The sequence below is a fragment of the Crinia signifera genome, chromosome 19, assembly GCF_055691185.1.
Source record: "Crinia signifera chromosome 19, ASM5569118v1, whole genome shotgun sequence".
Taxonomy (NCBI): domain Eukaryota; kingdom Metazoa; phylum Chordata; class Amphibia; order Anura; family Myobatrachidae; genus Crinia; species Crinia signifera.
The window spans coordinates 108451941-108473100 of NC_139226.1; the positions used below are offsets into that span (position 1 = coordinate 108451941).

General features: G+C 45.5%; 2 protein-coding genes and 1 long non-coding RNA gene across 4 annotated transcripts in view; 1 reads left to right on the top strand and 2 right to left on the bottom strand.

The window, feature by feature from the left end:
• The window catches only part of FXYD6 (FXYD domain containing ion transport regulator 6), an 84066-nt gene extending 80787 nt beyond the window's left edge, over positions 1-3279 (top strand). For both annotated transcript variants that reach the window (XM_083163140.1, XM_083163139.1), the window contains exon 8: positions 1608-3279. The gene's annotated coding sequence lies outside the window, so the exon portion shown is untranslated. The remainder of the gene's footprint in view (positions 1-1607) is intronic.
• LOC146042872 (uncharacterized) overlaps positions 1-21160 on the bottom strand; it is a 165133-nt gene that overhangs the window by 76118 nt on the left and 67855 nt on the right. The gene's annotated exons all lie outside the window — the stretch shown is intronic.
• LOC146042869 (uncharacterized) lies at positions 7255-10402 on the bottom strand. The gene is made up of 2 exons (XM_083163138.1): positions 9557-10402; positions 7255-9244 (listed from the first exon to the last, which is right to left on the bottom strand). Exons 1-2 carry the CDS (start codon positions 10101-10103, stop codon positions 8634-8636), a joined length of 1158 nt encoding a protein of 385 aa, XP_083019264.1. The 5' UTR covers positions 10104-10402; the 3' UTR covers positions 7255-8633.

Below are 21160 nucleotides of genomic sequence, written 5' to 3' on the forward strand. Positions count from 1 at the left end.
GGCCACAAACTCCTGCAATTGAATACAATAGGACCGAAATAGTCTTTTCTTTTCTTTTTTCGCCTGGCTGAAAAAATCGGACTGATTGAACACCCACCATTAGAGTCCTAGAATGAGATAGAAGCATTTAAGCTTATAACAAACAGTATAGAAGCCATATAATGTTCTACAATAAGATAAAGCCTATAATGTATAAAAGCTATATACAGGTCGAGTATCCTGTATCCGAATATCCGTTATCCGAATTATTCCGAAATACGGACATTCCAGAAAGTGAAAAAAATTTTTTTTTTGCTAAAAACTCACTGGGGACATTTGTAACAGCATCACTGGGGACATGATATGTACCTGGCACTATATATGTGCAAGACAGTGATTGCTTGGCATTCAAATTCAGTGCTGAGATAGTACACAAATTTTGTTTCACGTTTTGAAACCTTGTTTTTTGAACAATTAAAATATATTTGTGTGTATTTTATGTGGTAATAAAATATATTTGTGTGTATATTATGTGTTTATACAGCATAAATGCAAGATACTTCAAAATACATCATTGAAATATTAAAATATTCCGAAATACGGAATAATCCGTTATCCAAAATTCTCCTGGTCCCGAGCATTTTGGATACGGGATACTCAACCTGTATAATGTTATAAGCGTATAACATATACAGGTTGCGTATCCCTTATCCAAATATCCGTTATCCAAATTATTCCGAAAACCATAGTCTCCAAAATGTACTTTTATTTTTAGCTAAAAACCTACTGGGGACATCTGTAACTGGCACTACTGGGGAAATAACATGTAACAGCACTACTGGGGACATCTGTAACTGGCACTACTGGGGAAATAACATGTAACTGGCACTACTTGGGAAATAACATGTAACTGGCACTACTTGGGAAATAACATGTAACTGGCACTACTTGGGAAATAACATGTAACTGGCACTACTTGGGAAATAACATGTAACTGGCACTATATACAGTATGTACAAGGACGTGATTGCTCGGCATTCATATTCAGTGCCTGAGATTGTACCCAAACTTTGCTTAATTTTTTAAAACCTTGTTTCATGCGCAAATAAAATATATTTGTGTGTATTTCATGTGGTTGATGTGTTTGTACAACATAAAGAGATACCTCATTCAAATATAAAAATATTCCAAAATACGGAATAATCCGTTATCCAAAATTCCAAAATTCTTCTGGTCCCGAGCATTTTAGATAAGGGATACTCGACCTGTATAAAGTTCTGAAATATTATACATGTTCATAATATGTAGAAGTCACCCAGTATAAAGTTCTGCGGTGAGATAGACACATTGGGGGAAATTTACTAAAGGAAATTTGTAAAAAAAATAGGTGTATTTGTATCCAGAAATACACGTATTTTTGACATTTACTATCCCGAAAATACGACAATTCATATTCGTATTGATAGCATCAATACGACTACGAATTGCCGTATTTTCGGGATAGTAAATGTCAAAAATACGTGTATTTCTGGATACAAATACACCTATTTTTTTACAAATTTCCTTTAGTAAATTTTCCCCATAACATCTTGTTCTTATGTTCATTAAACATATCTTCCTTTCTTTAGGACCCCAGGGAATAACAGAGAACAAACTACGCAAAAAAAAACAAAAAACAAACGTTTCAACTACTACTACCACCCATCCAGGCCCTCCCTCTCCACCGTGTCATACGTTCACGCCGCGCTAGATGATGTCACCATCTTATTTACAGGTCGTTTCTCAGTGCCGTCTGTGTTCTTCTCTTGTAATGTCTTAGCACTTATTATGCGGCTGGTCATTTCCCTGGAGATGCAGGAAGTGTGGCGGAATCAGGAACCTTAACGTCGCGGCCAATGTTTGGTCCCTATGTCCAGCTACTGAACAGTATGTTCTATATCACTAAACTGCATTACTGTAGTGAATATCTATGGCCGCAGCAAATACATTCATGCCCATGTTTTCTGAAGTCCTTTCTTCACCCTCACCCGGTGCACCTGCCGGTTTATCCAGACCGGTGTGTACAATTATGTCTATTTCTATAGGAGGTCGTGTTGGTCAGATCAACATTGTGTTTGTGCCTTAAATGTTATTGTTAGTGAAGTCCTGTAGAACTACACACTTTGGGGCTGATTCAGCATGACGACGATCAAGCACGTTTTTGCATTTTGACAAGTATGGGAGACTTGTGAATATATCAGCATTACCGCTTGTGGTTAAATGGGTGCAGCTGGGCGATTGTACGTAGGCTAAGCTAATAGGGTTGGCTCAAAGTGATGTCACAAGCGGATGCAGAGAAGCAGCGCGCTCACATAGAACCAGACAACTGAATACAAGGGAAGGCGCGCATCAATTTATGACCACACAGTGCAGCCTCACTTGTCCCTTGACTGGCATGCGAATCTGAATCAGACCCTTTGTATGTACAGCATATATGGCTGTGTGTGAGTAGTAACACATATCTAGTCACTAACAGAGCACTGTATACCTTGTAACTGCAGATCCCTGTGTAAGTAATGTAACGATAAAACAGAACAGTGCACCGATCGCTCCCATATAAATAGCCTGAGGGCTGCGCCGGCGGCTGCTGAAATAGCCCGAAGATATAAAGCGTCAATTATTTAAAGTCCAGAACCAGGTTTTTGCCTTATCAATAGTTGGCACTTTTAATCTCCGAAATGTAATCGGTTTCTGCAACTCGCAGACTATTACTCTTCCGTATGGGCCACAAAGCTCTGCGAATCCTGTGCAGAGTGTTGCACTCCAGGCTACGTTGTTTGTGGTTATTGTCTTAGCACTGGTGCACACACTCTGCTGTAATGCTCTGCAGGCTACAAACTGCAGCTGCAGGGGAATTTAAGCGGCGCAGGCCTTCCTATGGAACTAGAACACACCCTAGCTGCATACAAAACAACACAAAGATCAATGGAAAACTATATAATGACTTTGTTAATTAAATGCTGTGTTGTTCTCCGCAATCAGACTGTCCCTCTCTCGCTCTCTCTCTCTCTCTCTCTCTCTCTCTCTCTCTCTCTCCCTCTCTATCTGCCTGACCCCTGTGCAGACGTGGCTGTTTCTGTAGCATGTTCTTACACATACAAATGTAACATTTCTGTCTCCTGAAATATGTACCGATCTCGCTGTGAATCTGGGGCATCCCCTATTCTTCTTTAATCGAACGCAACAGCCCTTTTTTTTATTGTGTACGTATACCTAGTGATGTCAAACCAATGTGAATAAACTTGTATTTCTAACCCTCCACCACCTGGGGTGATTGACTTTATACGTTCCTGTTGTCAGTCAGTGCCTTTGAACTTAGAACAAAATGGGTACATTCCAGTCTCCTAACCTTGTGACATTTGCCTATAACTTTTCCTATTGATCATATAACTGCTGTCAGTGTCTGTCTATTGCCCACATAACCTCTCCTTTGTTTAACTGTCACCTATAAATCCTATTGTTTCATGCAATCTCTCTCTCGCCATAAAAGCAGCTGTAGTGTTATAAACCCACATGTGGATTCATATGACCACTCTTTATAGCTAATGCTGAGTTAAAGGACATACCAACTGTATTATGCCAGTACTATCTGCACTGTGACCATTTAGTATGGCACTGGGAATAGTATAAGCCAGTGATTCCCAAGCAGTGTTCCGTGCCATCCCGGGGTGATCTAAGGATACTTTCAGGGGTGCCCTGGTTTGGCGGTTTGACTTATTTATGCTCAATGTAAAAAACAAAACCAATGCTGATGGCTTCCAAGCATAATATACATACCTCCCAACTGTCCTGTTTATTCGCGGGACAGTCCAGGTATTTTGGCGCGGTCTCACCCCCGCCCGTGGCCGCCAGTGTCCCTCGGCAGGGGCTGGGCAGTTGGAAGTGCCCCCAGCCTGAATGGAATAGACGCTGGGCACATGCGCACAGCGTCTGTTCAGCATCGCAGATGGGCTGAAAACGGGGGCTTGACCTAAGGACGCAAATCCTCCTTTTTCATAGGCCGCGCCCCTTTCCGTGTCCCGTTTTCAACTTCACAAACGTTGGGAGGTATGTATATTTGTGGACAAACAAGCAAATCTTATCCCTCACCACATAACTAAATCTAAAGCTCCATACACACTACAGGATATTGTAAAAAAAATATCGCACAGAAAGGGGCTTCTGAACGATATCATGCACAATATCATGTCGTTATCGATGCGCACTCCCGATGATTGATGTCTGCTGATCAATTTGGCTATATAACCAAACGAGCTGCATGTTTAGCGGGTCCCGGTGGTGTTACTGAACGATAACAGCAGACAATATCATTCAGCATGTACACACTATTGGCCGGGTTGGCTAGTGTGTCTGGGGCTTACAGTATGGATGACATCTTCTAGAAACACAATTTACTTCATATAGTTTTCAAAATTCCTCAATAAGAAACTTTTGCCACAAAAACAAAATTCTGATACTCTAATGTGCTGCAATTCAAAAAAGTTTGGGAACCTCGGTCATAAACTGACTATTATAATAGTAAATGACATTTCTATGTAATTGGGTTTTCCTTTTTTTTATCAAAGATTTGACAACAAACAGACAAACTCTACACCAGAAACTCAACTGGAACACAAGTATACACAGAGATTTGGGAGCATAAATAATACAGTAAGCATGCACTTACTGTCAGAATCATCAACTATGCACTACAAGAACAAGCAGCCCATGCACATGTACATTACTGAATAAGTGCCTCTACACAAGGGCCCTTATTCAGGTTGACTCGGTCGGATGCGAATTCGCATCCTTGCGATTCACTCTAACCCCACCTTGCGAATGGTTAGCCGGCGCCACCCATTCGCACGCGGCGTGCGTTCACAAGGCCTGCGAACAGATGTTTTACAAGAACATCCATTCGCATTCCAGTGAGAACCTCCCCCATCTTTCAATGGTCACCGACCATCGACTGCTGGTGAAGGCATTTGCATATGTAAGGGTGGTCCAGACCGCTCGTACATATGCTTGTATAATTACAGGGAATTGGGCGGGCAGCTGACCTCCGGTTATGTTAGCTGTCCGCCGCCCGCACTTGCATCACAGACGCCCATGAAACGCTAGGCCTTCATATATGCTAATAGCCCAGGCCAGCACCCCACGTCCCTCTCCACCCCCCACTTGCAAGGCTAGGAGCGTGCTCCTGGCGAACAGACTTTTCACCAATTTCGTACGCACCCAGTGTCATGATGAAACCCACAAGTCATGACATTACACTTTGAGTTTGGTCATTCAGACATAGCTGTGTGCACAGTAGGGGGCATTTCTGCAAACACACCCTGCATGCAGTACCATCCACGCAGCTATGAACATTAGTTACTTTCTCCCACAGTCTCTAGGCGATCACTTTCTATTAAGTTGTATGTTGGTAATAACAACATCGATATCAGCTATAGGGCAATATTCAATTGATGCTGGATCCATTTTGCCGGAATGGATCCGGCATCCATTATTCAATTCATCGGCCAAATCCGGATGTTGGATTTGGCCGATGATTGACACTCACCCGGCCGGCGCTCGGACCGGGTGAGCGCGGCAGCGGGAGATGGATGGAGTCGGGTGAGCTGCTCTCACCCGGCTCGGCGGCGGGGTATTATGGGAGGGTGCGGGCGGCAGCGTGAGGGTGCGGGCTGTGGCGGACAGGAGGACGGCGCGGTGTAACCTTCTGCTGCTCACCCGGCGCCGTCCTCCCTGCCTCAATCCAGCATCTTGTTATGCCGGATTGAGAATGACGGAAACACAGCAGTTTTGGCTGTGTTTCCGTCAAAAGCAGGTGAATTAGCAGCTCTTCCGTCAATTCACCTGCTTTTCGGCATGTCGAAACATTTCGACATGCCAAAAGAAAAGCTCAGATTGAACAGAAAGGAACCCGTTCCGATGTATTCATGTCGAAAACTGCTGTCTTTTCGGCAAGACGGCAGTTTCGACACTGATTGAATATACCCCCATAGTAACTACTTTAAGGACCCAGCTGTATTCCCTATATGCCATGTGGACTGAAGGTTTTTATGAGGTGGACAAGAAAGTGACAGGCACATGTATGAAGCAGTGATAACGGAAGAGAAGTGATAAAGTGATGGTTACTTTATCACCGGCCAATCAGCTCCTAACTGTCTCTTTTTAAACCCAGCCTGTAATATAACAGTTAGGAGATGATTGGCCGGAGATAAAGTACCAGGCACTTTATCACTTCTCCTCCATTATCACTGCATCATCTGCTTCAAGGCGTTCTAAGCGAGTCCACACATGAGAAGGTGGCCAGAATCATAGTTCGAACTAGAGGCCATGGATTACAGCTCCGTTAAGTTCTGCAACACAAGGTCATGAGGAGGAGGCTGGGATTGTTCTTTATGATCTAACATCTTAATTAAATGCTTATTGTAAAACGAAAAAAATAATGTTTCTTTAGCTGCATATGCAGTTATTCTGTAGCAGAGAAATGTGACACAAATTTTTTGGGAGGTAAGGTAATAAGTATTTGCCAGGAGCTGGCTGCAACCAGCTAAGAGCAGCTGTAGAATTACTGAGCTGAAATTAGGCTCATGTGCCAAGGAGATCTTACTGTGCGAATTAATTACCGGGGTCTACGTGCTCTCATGAAAAAGAATTGTGCTCAGCAAATGACCTTCGCTGTACAGAAATGTCAGCGGAGTTATTCTATTAAAGACAATAGATTTATTTCAAATGAGCTTCTGTCATGAATTAAACTGCCACATTCACAGTCTTCATCGTACAAATCGAAGTGCGCAGTTCATTAATAAAATCTATATAAGAACCTCATTGGTCAAACCTACTAATTGCAGTGTCTGTCTCACCCTGCAACTTAACAGACGCCACTTTGGATTGGTTGATTGCAGATAAATTCCTGAAATAACTTTTTATCCTTAGGATTTAATGGCAAAATAAGAAGAAATCATCCATTGGAATGAGGAGATTCATCTCTTCAGTGGGACCCATCTTCCAATTGCAAAACTTCTAAGGATGTGCTGACTCCTCCCAATTGCATGGCGGATCTTGATGACTGATCGTACCACAGGCGCAGTGGAGTTACCAGTGTCAGATTGGGGCTTGAAGGGTCCACTGGAGAATGCAGTGATAGGGCCTTTGTTTAGGGGTGTAGCTAGTCTCCAGAAGGGGTGTGGACACCTGTTCGGCTAACTTATACCCCTTTCAGACAGAAAAATCCCAAAAACCCAGGTATTTCCCGGATACAAAAACCCGGGTACAACTAGACAGCAAGGGGCTGACCCCCTTTCACACAGGAGCAAAAACCCGGGTATTTCCCGTGTCGACCCCTTTCACACAGAAGCCGGATTTTTCCTGCAAAACTCTGTGTGTCATAAGAAAAGGACAGTTTTAAAGGCACACAGAGATGAGATCATGAAAAGTGGGTGGTGACTGCTCACTGCATTGCATTAAACATGGCTGACAAGTTGCAGAACACCCTCTCTATTAACCTAAATACTATGACACAGTAGAAGTACAAGGACACATTGGTTGTATGTTTGAAAGAACTTGTTTTATTTTTCACAAAACATGTTTTATGCAGTTCACTTTAAATATAAAATGTTTTCAAATATAAATCTTTAGTGGTCATAAATACCCTTTCAACACTGAAACAACATTGAACTATTGCAACACGAGGTAGAATATGTATTTAGCATAGGTCTACTATCAGTGGTGGGTGAATAGGTTGTGCTGCCATCCAAGCTGATATTGTATAGGGGAGACACAAACCTAGTCTGACTGTCCAGCAGCCACACCTTTTCATCCGGCACTGTATATATAGATAAACACTTGTATTTGCAATTTTTGGTACCTGTAGGGCACAGGTCTTCAACCTGTGGCCCTTCAGATGTTGTGGAACTACATGTCCCCGCATGCCCTGAGTTTTTTTGCCATCCTACTATAGGAAAAAATGTGGCAATGTATGGTGGGACATGTAGTTTCACAACATCTGGAGGGCCACAGGTTGAAGACCTGTGCTGTAGGGCAATTCGAAACACTCTGGCTCCTGCCGGGCAGTGAAAACCCGCACGGCCAGGAATCTGTGCCACACACAGCAGTTTACAATGATGGGATCCGGCTGAAACCAGGCGGCCTGGGTGAATGGTCACATCTGTGCCCATTATTAACTACGGTGTGTGGCACGGCTTCCTGGCCGTGCGGGGTTTCGCCATCCGACAGGAGTCGGAGTGTGTGAAATAGCCCTTAGTACACCCCAAAAAAATATAAATATATAAATATAAGCCCCAAACAGGGAATTTTTTTATTGCCTTAAAGATAAAGAAGAAGGCATACTGTGTACACATTATAGATTATGTTCAGTCACATATCTAGAGTATACTCTATTTGTACACATTTAAATAAAAAAAAAGTTTGAGAACTTTGATTCAGCTCCAAACTGAAGAACCAAATGAGCTTTTTTGAGGCTCATAAACTAAAGAACCATAATACTCTACTGTGTACATCAAAATGGAACACAGCATTTAACGGGCCTTGTAAGTGCCACTTTTTAAGCAAGAAAAATTGAACGAGCCCAGAAAAAAGATAAAAAGAACAACCATATAGCAACATTACTACAAATGCCTGTAGGCAGTGCTGATTACAGTGCTAACAGGAGTGTTATGATTACTGGCATTCACTGAATCATCAGCATAATTTTTCACATTGCCATATTGCCTACTATATCCTGTGCCATTGACAGTATCATGCACTGTCTCCTGTGGACTGGTATTGGCATGTGGCCTACTTGGCTGTGTGGCATGTGAAAAATTATTGCCCATGTTTTCAGTATAACTACGCCCTTGGCCCTGCACAGTAGTTTGGCTTGAATTTGAAGGCATAAATGTATGGCCTCTGTGTGGAGGATTACAATAATCACCCTCAGCGTACGGACTACACAGCTTGTAAGTCTGCGGATTCTGTAATGTAGACACCATATTGGTAAGGAAGGTCATCTGTGCATCTCGATTTTCACGCGCTATGCGTTCGTGCAGACCCACCAACTGTGTGAGAAAGGAATCTTGCAACTGTCTCTCGTTGTCAAAGAAGCGCTGCAGTCGGGCATCCTCTTGAGTTTGAAATTCAAGATCGGACTCTCGGAGATGATCTACCAGGATTCTTGACATTGAGCGCGTAGCAAGCTCCATCTTTGACGTTTTTTTCTTCCTTGCAGGTACATCAAATACTAAAAAAAAGGAAAAATCATTACAATCCAATAGCGCCATGCCAGTATATATATATATATATATATATACACTACTACTACTGTTTCCCACAATACCCCTCTCCAGGGCACACCACATGTGTGCTGTAGTAGTGGGTGCGTGGTTGTTACCTGTGTTACTGTGGGACTACAGGTCCCAGCAAGCCTGCAACACATGCTGATACTTGGGAGAACCACAGGTACTAGCATGTGGGGCATTAAAGGCCTGCTGATACCTATAGCCCCCTGTACATCTATTAAAATAGATACACAAACAATACTTGAAAAACTTACTGTTACGACGCAACGTTGGGGTCTCAGTCTGTGCAGGAGCGGGTGTCCCAGATGGGGTAATGGTGCTGGCTCCACTGTCGTCAACCTCAGCCTCTATTGGATCAATTGTGTCCTCCATGGCAGCAATAGGATCAGGGATGCTGTTGTCTATGCTGTCTTCCAACTCCATTATAGGTGGGCAAGATGGGCTGCATTCTGGAGTTATGCTCCGTGATGAAGCTGCACTGGATGATGATATGGCAACAGGGTTCACCAGGGCAGAATTGCCAAAGACCTCGTTACATTGGTCGAAGTAAACCCATTCCATCCTCCCAGCACCACTTTTCCTCCTGTTGTTGTCACAAACTTTGTTGTAATACCTGCGCAGAGCTTTTAGTTTGTTGACCACCTGCTGCTGGGTGCGCACAATGCCCCTTGAAGTGAGGACCTTGGCAATATTGGTGTAGACTACAGCGTCCTTCACTGTGCCAGTAATCTGTTTGCGGATTTCTTCCTCCCCTCTGACACTGAGCAGCTCACGGATCTCCTCATCTTTCCAGTGCGCCATGTCCTCTGCCACGTGCGCTCAGCCAATCAGGGAAGCTGTAAAGATCAGCCAATCACGCAGCACCATGCTGCACAGCCAATGAACATGATTTTTCAATAGTCGGGAGAAAAACACGGGTCGGGACCTTTCACACAGCCGCAGACACGTGTCTGACACGGGAAAAACCCAGGTAAATTACTGGGTCGAAGTCCCGGAACTTTAGACCCGTGTTGACCCTTTCAGACAGAAGAAAAACCCGTGTCGACACGGCAAGAGCAGGGAAATTACCGGGTCTTTTTTTCTGTCTGAAAGGGGTATTATAGAGAACGCATGGTTCGGGTCCCCTTGATAAATAAGTATAGTAAATACTGCTAGTGCCTGCAGGATAATGTACTATTAATAATGGTGATACACTTTAGACAAAACACCATAGTATTGTGCAGTATAATGATTCCTAAGAGGAGTCGAGGCTCCCAGACAGTAGGGTACACAGGGTTACCACCCATTCCATGCAAAATACTACAGCAGGGTTGTCGACTTTAACATTCTCCTCTCCGGGAGAAGCCGGGGCTTACGAGCGACATCAATAAGCCACGCCCCCATACTGTTAAAAGCAGCGAATTCAGGGATCTCCATGGAGGGGGTGGGGCTAAAATGACGCGATTGTGCCGTTTTAGCTCCGCCCCCTCCTCTGAGACCCGAGGATTGCAGCATTTTAATGCCGCGATCCAGGGGTCAGCGGGGGTCCCCCCTGAATCCGGGAGGGTTGCCCACCCTTCCGGGGGCCGGGAGGGGGTACCCGATTTTCGGGAGACTCCCGGAAATTCCGGGAGGGTCGGCAACCCTGTACTACAGACATTTTCAAAAGCATGGGAAAGAGAGTATTAAAAGTGTTCTTTCTCCCTCATAATCGAACCCATAGATTATAGGATTATTTTTTGGAAGCAGAGAAGACCTTCTACCACAGGTTTGGTGTGAGGTGCTATTCTAACTGTAACACCCCTCTGATTCCAGCACACGTAAGCAGGGGGGGTTCGCTGTGGCTGAGTGACATCACGCACAGCCACTGTGGCTGAAAAAAACAGGCCGGCCTGCGCATGGCTTCACAACTAGGCTGCACTGTATATAATGTTACAGGCACATTGTGGGGAAGGATCCTGCATGTGTTGCCAGTGTCAAATGCAGGATTTGTCGAGAGGGGTTTCCAAATGTAATCCAAAATCTCCCAATCTGCAGCGCATTTTAGTAAGTACGTACGGGAGTCTGGGGGAGCCGTAACAGCCTAGAATTTTGGTCTTTTTATACAATGGATACTGTATGGGATACAGCATTATATTTAACTGTACAGATGGTCTAAAGTATACGCTGTTTCAAACATTTAAATAAGAGAAGTGGTCAGGAAAAGGGTAAATATATCGTAATAAATAAACGCACAAACATAATGGAACCAGTACTGCACTTTCTAAGCTCACAATCTCCCACTATATGGTAGGGCTCCTGTCTCTTCCACCTGGCAGCTGCTCTCTGGTCCATTGCGATGTTCGAGGGCTCAGTTCCACACATGCAGTACATGTGGTAGAAGAAGCTGGTACACTGGGCATATGTAGAAGTCCCTTACACTGCATGGTGTGGTGGCAGCTCTATTGATCATATTATATACCAGCTGTTGTTGTCATCATTTAAGGCACTTGTCAAGAGGAAGGGGGGGTTCCAGGCTACCAGAAATCCCTCCTGCTTTTCCCTATGTGTGGGGTGGCCTTTATCTGTGCAGGGACAGCCCCCCGCAGCAGATCAGTGGCATAACTACTGTAAGGCAGCCTCAGCAGCAGTAGGGCCTGTGTGGGTGCTGGAACCCGCTCGACGCACTGACATGCTGCTGTCTGCCGCTGCCCACTGACTGAGCACTGGAGGCGAGTCAGCCACAGCGTGGGTGCGGGGATTGCAGAGATGACAAATCCCCCCACTGATTTAATTGACTGTACACAGAGCTGTTTATTGGCTACTGTGTACAGGATGGGTGGGCCTGCTGGGGCAGCCTGTGGTGCGTCGGAGCCAAGGGAAGCAGCAGTGTCTGCTGGTCTCTCTTCCTCTCTCCTGCTTCAGCTTCTCCGTTATGTGTGTGACGTCATCACGTCACACGCTGGGGAAACATGCCGGAGAGGAGCCTGGAGGGGTGGGGGGGGGGGGGGCATCACAAACTTTTTGGCAGGGTGGAGCAAAATTTATAGTTACACCACTGCAGCAGATCCTCACAAAACTACAACCAATACTGAATCAGTGCAATGGAATTTGCTGAAATATATAACAACCCGTTAATAATAATAATAATAATTTTCCACTTTCCAACTTCCAATCAGTGGTGACGTAGCCTCCTCCTCCTACCAGCAGTTCTATATAACGGAGCAGGCAGAGTATAAGTATCAGCTGGAAAAACTTGCTGTGAGCAATGTGTACTGGGGGAGCCATATACAGTGACAGGGCCAGTAGTGTCAAATCAAATTAGGTTTTATCACGTGTGTGAGATCTCATCTTTAAAATGTCAATTGCCATTATTCATTCCTTGTAAGATAAGCATACAATTCCCAACACACTGTTACATATTGAGAGTGCCTTTGTGTGTGCTGAATGGTGTAGAAGTTATAGGTAGTATTTTAAATAGAATACAACTGCTTTATGATCTTGTCTCATGACCTATTATTTTGAAGTGTTGCCTTTATTGCTCAGCGCATGATGTGCACAGATGCACCTGGTAACTCTAAAGTCACAGAGGCCGATGTGACAATAATTAATGGTGCTGAGCATTGGGAGCCAAGGCACACTGACTGCACAAGTGTGCAGTGCATTACTGGGAGTTGACTAAGTCCCATGAGACTTTGCACAAGAGGTCAGTGGCAGAGAGGCTTGTGCTGAGCTCTGATTGGTGGAGGTCAGTGGCGTAACAATGGAGGGTGCAGGGGGTGCAACTGCTATGGGGCCCTTTGGCTTGGGGGCGCCCGGGGACCCTGTACCCTCTTTCCTTTTTTTTTAATTATCACTGTGCTGCCGCCACAGTAATTTTAGTGGGAGGGAGGGATGGAGGCCAGGATGCATCTCAGAAGGAGGGCACTGCAGGAGGGCACTCACACTAGAGGGCACTGCAGCTGCCTTTCACAACTGCCGGGCGCTTGCTGAGATTGTGAGACCAGCGGCAGCGGTGGCCGGCAGCTCCTTGCAGTGCGGCTTCTTCTGCTGTGCGCGGAGGGAGGGTGAGTAGATGGTGCTGAAGGGAAGGTGAGTCAGCGCTCCTCCCCAGCAGCTTTTACCATGTAGCGCAGCATGGGCCCGGATGGCCGCTGGCTGCACACACTTAGAGCCAGGGCCGGCGCTACCCACTCAGCAGAGGATGCAAAGCAGGTAGGTGCCGTGCAGGAGAGGCGCTGTCCCTGCTGTGCATCCTCTGCTGTCCTCTGTGCCTGCCGGCTGCTGCTGCACCTGTCACACTTCATCACAGGCAGCAGCGCCGGAGGCACAGAGATCCCTCCTGGCTCATTATCAGCTGGTCATCGGGAGGGTCCGAAAGGGGGCGGAGCTACACTGACGGAGGGGGCGTGGCTACATGGACCGGAAGGGGCGGAGCTACAAGGGAGCAAGGCTGACTGAAGACACCAGGAAACAGGAGAGGATGATGAGCTGCCAGTGCCACCATTGTAAAGTGTGAGTGTACTAATGTCGGCAACTGATGTGGGCACGTGTGTAGGCAGCACTACTAATGTCAGCAACTGGTGTGGGCACATGTGTATGCAGCGCTACTAATGTCAGCAACTGGTGTGGGCACGTTTGTAGGCAGCACTACTAATGTCGGCAACTGGTGTGGGCACATGTGTAGGCAACACTACTAATGTCGGCAGCTGATGTGGGCACGTGTATAGGCAGCGATACTAACGTTGGCAACTGGTGTGGGCATGTGTATAGGCAGCACTACTAATGTCGGCAACTGGTGTGGGCACGTGTATAGGTAGCGCTGTTAATGTCAGCAACTGGTGTGGGCACGTCTATATGCAGCGCTACTAATGTCGGCAACTGGTGTGGGCACGTGTGTAGGCAGCGGTACTACTGTCGACAACTGGTGTGGGCACATGTAGAGGCAGCACTACTAATGATGGCAACTGGTGTGGGCACGTGTGTAGGCAGCGGTACTACTGTCGGCAACTGGTGTGGGCACGTGTAGAGGCAGCACTACTAATGTCGGCAACTGGTGTGGGCACGTGTAGAGGCAGCACTACTAATGTCGGCAACTGGTGTGGGCACGTGTAGAGGCAGCACTACTAATGTCGGCAACTGGTGTAGGCATGTGTACAGGCAGCGCTTCTAATGTTGGCAACTGGTGTGGGCATATGGTTACACAGTGCTACTACTGTCGGCAACTGGTGTGGGCACTACGTATAAACAGAGGTACTACTTTTAGGCAACTGGTGTGGGCATGTGTATAAGCAGAACAACTACTTTTGGCAACTGGTGTGGGTGTTATGTATAAGCAGAGGTACTACTGTCAGCATCTGGAGTGAGTATATGGTTACGCAGTGCTACTACTGTCGGCAACTGGTGTGGGCACTACTTGTAAGCAGAGCAACTACTTTTCGCAACTGGTGTGGGTGTTATGAATAAGCAACGCTATAAATGTGGGCATATGCAGGAGTACTCGGGGCATTATGTGTAGCATAATGTGTGTCAATGTCATATGGGCATTATAGTGCATGGCATATTATGTAAGGGGAATTACAGTGTGTGGCATAATGTGTAATGGGCATTATGGTGTTCTGCATATTGTGCAAGGGGCATCATGATGTGTGGCATTACGAATAATGTGCATTACTGTGTGTGGTTACTATAATGTGCTTTGGGTTTTGAGGTGTGAAGCATAATGTGTTATGGGGATTATGGTGTTATTGGTACTTTTATGTGACCACACCAATTCCCCATGAAGCCACGCTTCTACAATTTTGCACGCGCCTTCGGCGCGCACTGTCACTGTTTTTTCGCACATGGCACCAAAATGGCTAGTTACGGCACTGGAGAATAAGATTGTGCTACTGTGTAGTGTCATTTGGAGTGGGAGCATTATTGTGTGGCCACACCCCTCCCTTTGTAAAGTTTGGGTGGGCGCAAATTTATAGTTTGCAGGAGGGCGCCGAACCCCCTAGCACCGGCCCTGCTTAGAGCAGTGACCACAAACAGGTTACCAAGTGTCAGCCTGTAACCCTCCCTCGCCCCTGCTTGTGACAGCCTATATGCCCCCTTCCCCCACCTTCCTGCCACTGCAAGTGACAGCCTTGCACCTGCTCTTTCTTGTGCCTTCGGCCCCCTCCCACCTGCAGGTAATACTAGTCAACCCCCCTTCTCCCTGCTGTGCCTGCAACACTCCTTCTCCTTTTGCAGGTGACAGCCTGCTCCCTACTGTGCCACCACCTCCTCCCCTTCCTTTGCAGGTTACCGCCTATCCCCTGCTCCCTCCTATGCCCAGGGCAGCCGAGAGGAATGCCGGGCCCTGGTAAAATTTTGGAGGCGTGGCCTAAGTGTGTGCGGGGGCACCTCCCGCACTTAGGCCATGCCTCCAAAATGTTTAGAGGAGGGTGTAAGAAAACTCTAAAAACTGTAATCTCAGCAGCAGCAGCACACACCTACAGAATGTGTTGTGCTGACAGCAGGCTCAGCATGACCTCTCATGCTGTCAGTGAGACACTCATGCTGAGCCTGCACAGCATATGCTGTAGAAGTGTGTGCTGCTGTTGCTACCTGGGAGTGACGGAGGGGGAAGGGAGGTTTCGGACCAGGGCAAGCCTGGGCCCAGTTAATTAGTACCCTCTCAGCTAACCTGCCTATGCCTGTGGACCCCTGCCCCCCACCCCTACAGGTGACATTCTACCACTATGCTCCCTACTGTGTAACCATCCCCTCCCATGCCCCTGCAGGTTACAGCCTATTATAGTGACACCGTTGGGGGACCCTATGAAGATTTTGCTATGGGGCCCACAAGGTTCTAGTTACGCCCCTGGTGGAGCTTATCACATCCTTTTTAGGCCCGGGGAGGACAGCAGCAGCAGCCTTGTTATGGGAGGGTTTTTAATCAGAGGCAGTGCTGTGAGGTCTCCTACAGAGCACGGTACAGAGGGACAAAAATAGGCTTTCCATGTGGTGTATATATATTTTTTTTCTCCCCACCCCCCTGCAGTTACCCATTGACTATTGGTCCTTTAACCTGAGCCACTTATGGGTACTTCCCCATTAGAGCTTTCAGATTCTAGATCCCACAAGACATCTAGGGTGAGATTTAATAGGATGAGAGATTCAGAAATTGAGAGATTTGGGAAGAAATCTCCAGTTTTTTTAAAGCGGCAATCATTTACACAGCAAAATCAAACTGGTTTTGCAGTGTAAATGATTGCCGCTTTAAAAAAACTGGAGATTTCTTCCCAAATCTCTCACTTTCTGAAACTCTCATCCTATTAAATCTCACCCCTATTACCAGCAAGTTTGTACGTACTCTCCCACGTAATTTTTCCCTATTCTTTCTGACCACCTCCAGTTGTAGACCACATATATTATGTGTACAACTCTCTGATAATCCAGATGCCCTGACTATCATGTTTACCCGTGGAGTTTACATGTACTCTCCCAACAACTTTGGCGTTTACATGCACTCTCTTATCTCAATGTTCCTACCTTTGCTTTATAACATGTCCTTACATTTGAACTACCCTCCTAGTTTATTTGTTCTAGTCAGTGACATTATACATATGTATGATCTACATGCAAGGCTTTGCTGCTAATATTGTCACTTGCTTATATCTGCTATTTTAGCAGCTCTATGGTCTGTACGTTTATACTGCCTTTACTATTTGTTTTGACAGCGTGATATTCTCCCGTGCAGTTTGCGGCCCCCCTGTCTAAAGCAGGGTTGCCGACCCTCCCGGAATTTGCGGGAGTCTCCCGAAAATCGGGTCCTTCCTCCCGGCCCCCGGAAGGGTGGGCAACCCTCCCGGAATCAGGGGGACCCCCACTGAGCCCCCCGATCGCGGCATTTATATGCCGCAATCCGCGGGTCTCAGGGGAGGGGGCGGAGCTAAAACGGCACAATCGTGACGTTTTAGCCCCGCCCCTCCATGGATAACTGTCATTTCGACTATTTGATGTAATGGGGGCGGGGCTTAATGACATCACAGTTAAGCCCCACCCCCAAAACGCGTAATGCAAGATTCCTCTCCGGGCTTCTCCCGGAGAGGATTTTTTAAAAGTCGGCAACCCTGGTCTAAAGTGACCCGGGCCCTCCCAAAGGCTTAATCCGGCCCTCCCAAAGGCTGATTCTGACTTGGGAGCTAAGCAAACAGAGAAAGTAACTGCACCTGGGTAAAACCATGCTGAACTGCAGGTAGGACAGGGGTAAAATGTGCAGAGTATAGCTGCCCATACATCAGGGATGGATTGGGGCAATTTGACATTTGTGTGATAGTTGCCCCAAACCATCGTTGATGTATGGGCTTTCCGAATTGACGATTGCGATCAAAAAGCGACCATTTTGACAATCATCCATATTCAGATTTGAAGATCCAAGTGAAGATCTAAAAAATCTGCAGATCTCTGGTAAATATCTGTAGTGTATGGGTGCAGATTGCAAGATTGGGAAACAAATTGCAACCTCATCAATCAGAATCAGCTTTATTGGCCAGGTATACTTGCGTATACTAGGAATTTGATATTTGATTTGGATTGCTTTGTCGAAGTGGTGTAGAGGGGGGGCGCACTGCTCGTCTCCAGTCATCCTGCTCCAGGGGTTCTCGGCGCTCACTGCCGGGGGTGCGCAGCGCTGCCTTCTCCCTCACCTCCTCCACCACAGCCACGCTGCACCGGAGGCCGGGGATGGTGGAGCTCCGTGGATGGGGGATCGGACCTCCACATGCATGCAACCATCCCCGGCCTCCACTCGTGATCTCAGCTACCCGGTCAGTACAACTGCCGCTTCAGCTGTCAGGTTGTGGATATCAGATCACTGATGTATCTGGGCCTTTAGATGTGAGGGGCGGGGGTCCAACGCATACATAATATGTATAAAATAAAGTAGAGATAAGCTGTTTGCTTTGCTAAAACAGAACGCAACAGCTTTGGGGAACTGAGTCGAACCAAGTCCCAGTTTTGGAGCTTCCTGCAATATCCGATCCTGGATCATAAAACCGGAGCTTGCGTTGTGGCTAGCACTTCAGGTGTCATTTCTCACAGAAGAGTGTATGGAGTGTATGGAGGGGTGGTCATAACTGAATGAAAAAGAAAAGCCTGAATATGAACTTTATTGGTGTCCAAAATACTAAAGGAACTACACAGGTCCAGATTTTAGCTGTTTAAATTTTTATCTGTTGCCCAAAGGACATTTGATTTAGACTATATAATACAGATCTGTGCTACTGTATATAGTCTTGCCTTCACAGTCTATTTTTCTATACAACTTCAATGCGGGGGGGCCGCATACCGGGATTGAATGCGTTTGATTTTTATTCAATTTGATTTTGCTTATATAAGTAATATGGGGCAGATGTATTAAGCCTTAACAAGAGATAAATGCAAGGGTGATAAAGAGAGATAAACATCCAGCCAATCACCTGCCAACTGCCATGTTACAGGCTGTGTTTGAAAAAAGTCAGTAAGAAGCTGATTGGCTGGATGTTTATCTCTCTTTATCACCTTTGCATTTATCTCTTGTTAATGCTTAATACATCTGCCCAACTGAATCATAGTTGTCTACCCTCCTGCATTCTGCAGGAGACTCCCTGAAATAGCAGCAATCTCCCTCTCTCCCTCATTAGTCTAGCAATCTCTCTTATTTCACCTAGCCCACATTACACTGTTACATTTTGGGGGGGAAAAGGAATGAGAGATAGATACGTTTACATTGAATCATCAGCACCATTTCCCAGCACTTTACCAAGTATTGTATCTCTTACTAACTGCTGTGGGGCTCATCTACATTTGGATACAAATCATTTTAAAAGATTCCTCTCAGATGTAGCAGTACACACCCACGCTTCTAGGTGCCATGTTCACAATCTCTTTTCACAATCTCTCTCCATATATGGAACTAGACCCTTTGAGGGGAGCATGACACGCCCCCTCAATGGGTCGCTGTGCAAAATTCTATTTCCAACTATAATCTCCCTGAAACTAGTTTTTAAAAGTAGGCAAGTATGAACTGAATATAAAAACAGACAAAATCGAACCGTGTGTACACCCTATTACTGATGTATGAGACCCCTGTTTGGTTTATTTCTAGAACGATGCCAGTTTGTAGGTATAGATCTAGTTTCATCTGACCAGCAGTATGTTTGTTTACAGTAAGTACTAATAAGACTGTTATATGCCATCAGCGTCTTATACACTGCATGGCTCAGTAAGTCTCACATTCCTAAGATATGAGGGCCCTTAGGGTGCAAGGGGAGGGAATGTAAGAAGGCAGAAGGTTATAAGTAGGTAGTGTTATAAGAATTACTGGACCTGCAACACAAAGGAAGTGTCAGCTGGATCAAGTTACTGACCATGGCATCACCTGGGTAGGAAATGGATTATAAAGATCCCATTCTCTTTCCGATCACTCCTCCATTACTGGATGTAATATCTTATAATGTCCTATGTCCTCAATATAACGTCTCAGATATAGAGCCAGATGTATCAAACTTCAAAAAAACATACAGTGGAGAGTGATAAACCACCAGCCAATCAACTCCTACCTTTCATTTTTTCAAACCCAGCCTGTAACATGACAGGTAGGAGCTGATTGGCTGGCTGTTTATCACTCTCCATATTTTCACTTTTTGAAGCTTGTTACATCTGGCACAATGTTGTCTGTTCTCTCGCTACTGCGTATAAAGTCAGCTCGGGCAGTGTTGTGTTATTGTGATCTGGCGTTAGATTAATCGCTAGCTTTGTTCCTGCTGTAAACGAAACAATGTCTGAGTTTATTCTGGAAGACGACTTTCCCACCATTCGTCACCTTCCAGCTCTGGACAGGACACGTGGGAGCCTTGTACAGTGTCTGTGACATTTGTCAGCCTTATATATTATTAGTTAGTTATTAAGCACGATGTGTTCTGTAATGTGTTACCTGGCATTGTGAGCGGATCTGGGAGGTCAGTCATGTGCCAGGGTGTTTTTCTGTTACAACAAAGCTCTATTTCTGTGTGTTGGTTTCTATGTCACATTGTGGGGCTTATTTAGTAACATGGGGCAAAGGGCAATGCTGTGTGCTGTATCCCATAGCAACACATCCGATATCAGTTCGTAGCTTCTAGTGTAGAGATTTTATTTATTTATTAACAGTTTCTTATATAGCGCATACATATTCCGCAGCGCTTTACAGAGTATAGTTGAACATTCACATCATTGAACATTCACATCAGTCCCTGCCCCATTGGAGCTTACAATCTATGTTGACATTCTAATATGAGTTACTTGATTGGTTGCTGTTAGTCATAATTACATTGTTCTATGTTAACTCTTTCAGTGCCAACATCTCTGTGAGAGATGTTCGAAATATCCGCTAAAAATGCCGGCATTGCACACGTTTGTTATATAAATTCAAATAAAAAATGTTGTATAAAAAAAAGATGATATTTCATATATAAGGAAAACATTACAGGTCATTATGATGAATACAAATGTTTGCTTGGCAATTTCAACACCTATTTTGATAAAGTCACTTGGCACTCAAAGGGTTAAGCTATATGGCTGACAGGTTTAGCAAACTCTAATAACAAAATGGTGGCAGGGTATGCTGGGATTTGTAGTTTCATAACAGTTGTACAGACACAGGTTTGCCAGGCAACTTTATGGTGCAGATTCAAGTTATATTCCTTTCACATCGCAACTCGGTCCCTTGTTATTGTTATTGACGTATGGGCCCGGGTCGAGGTGTGATGTGAATGCACAAAAGCTTAAAACCCGGGTCGACCAACCCGGCAATTCGACCCGGGTTATATACAGGGTTATACCCGGGTCGCCCTCTGTATAATGGACAAACCTGGGTTCAGTGTAAAAGCGCCGGACCTGGGTCAGACCTG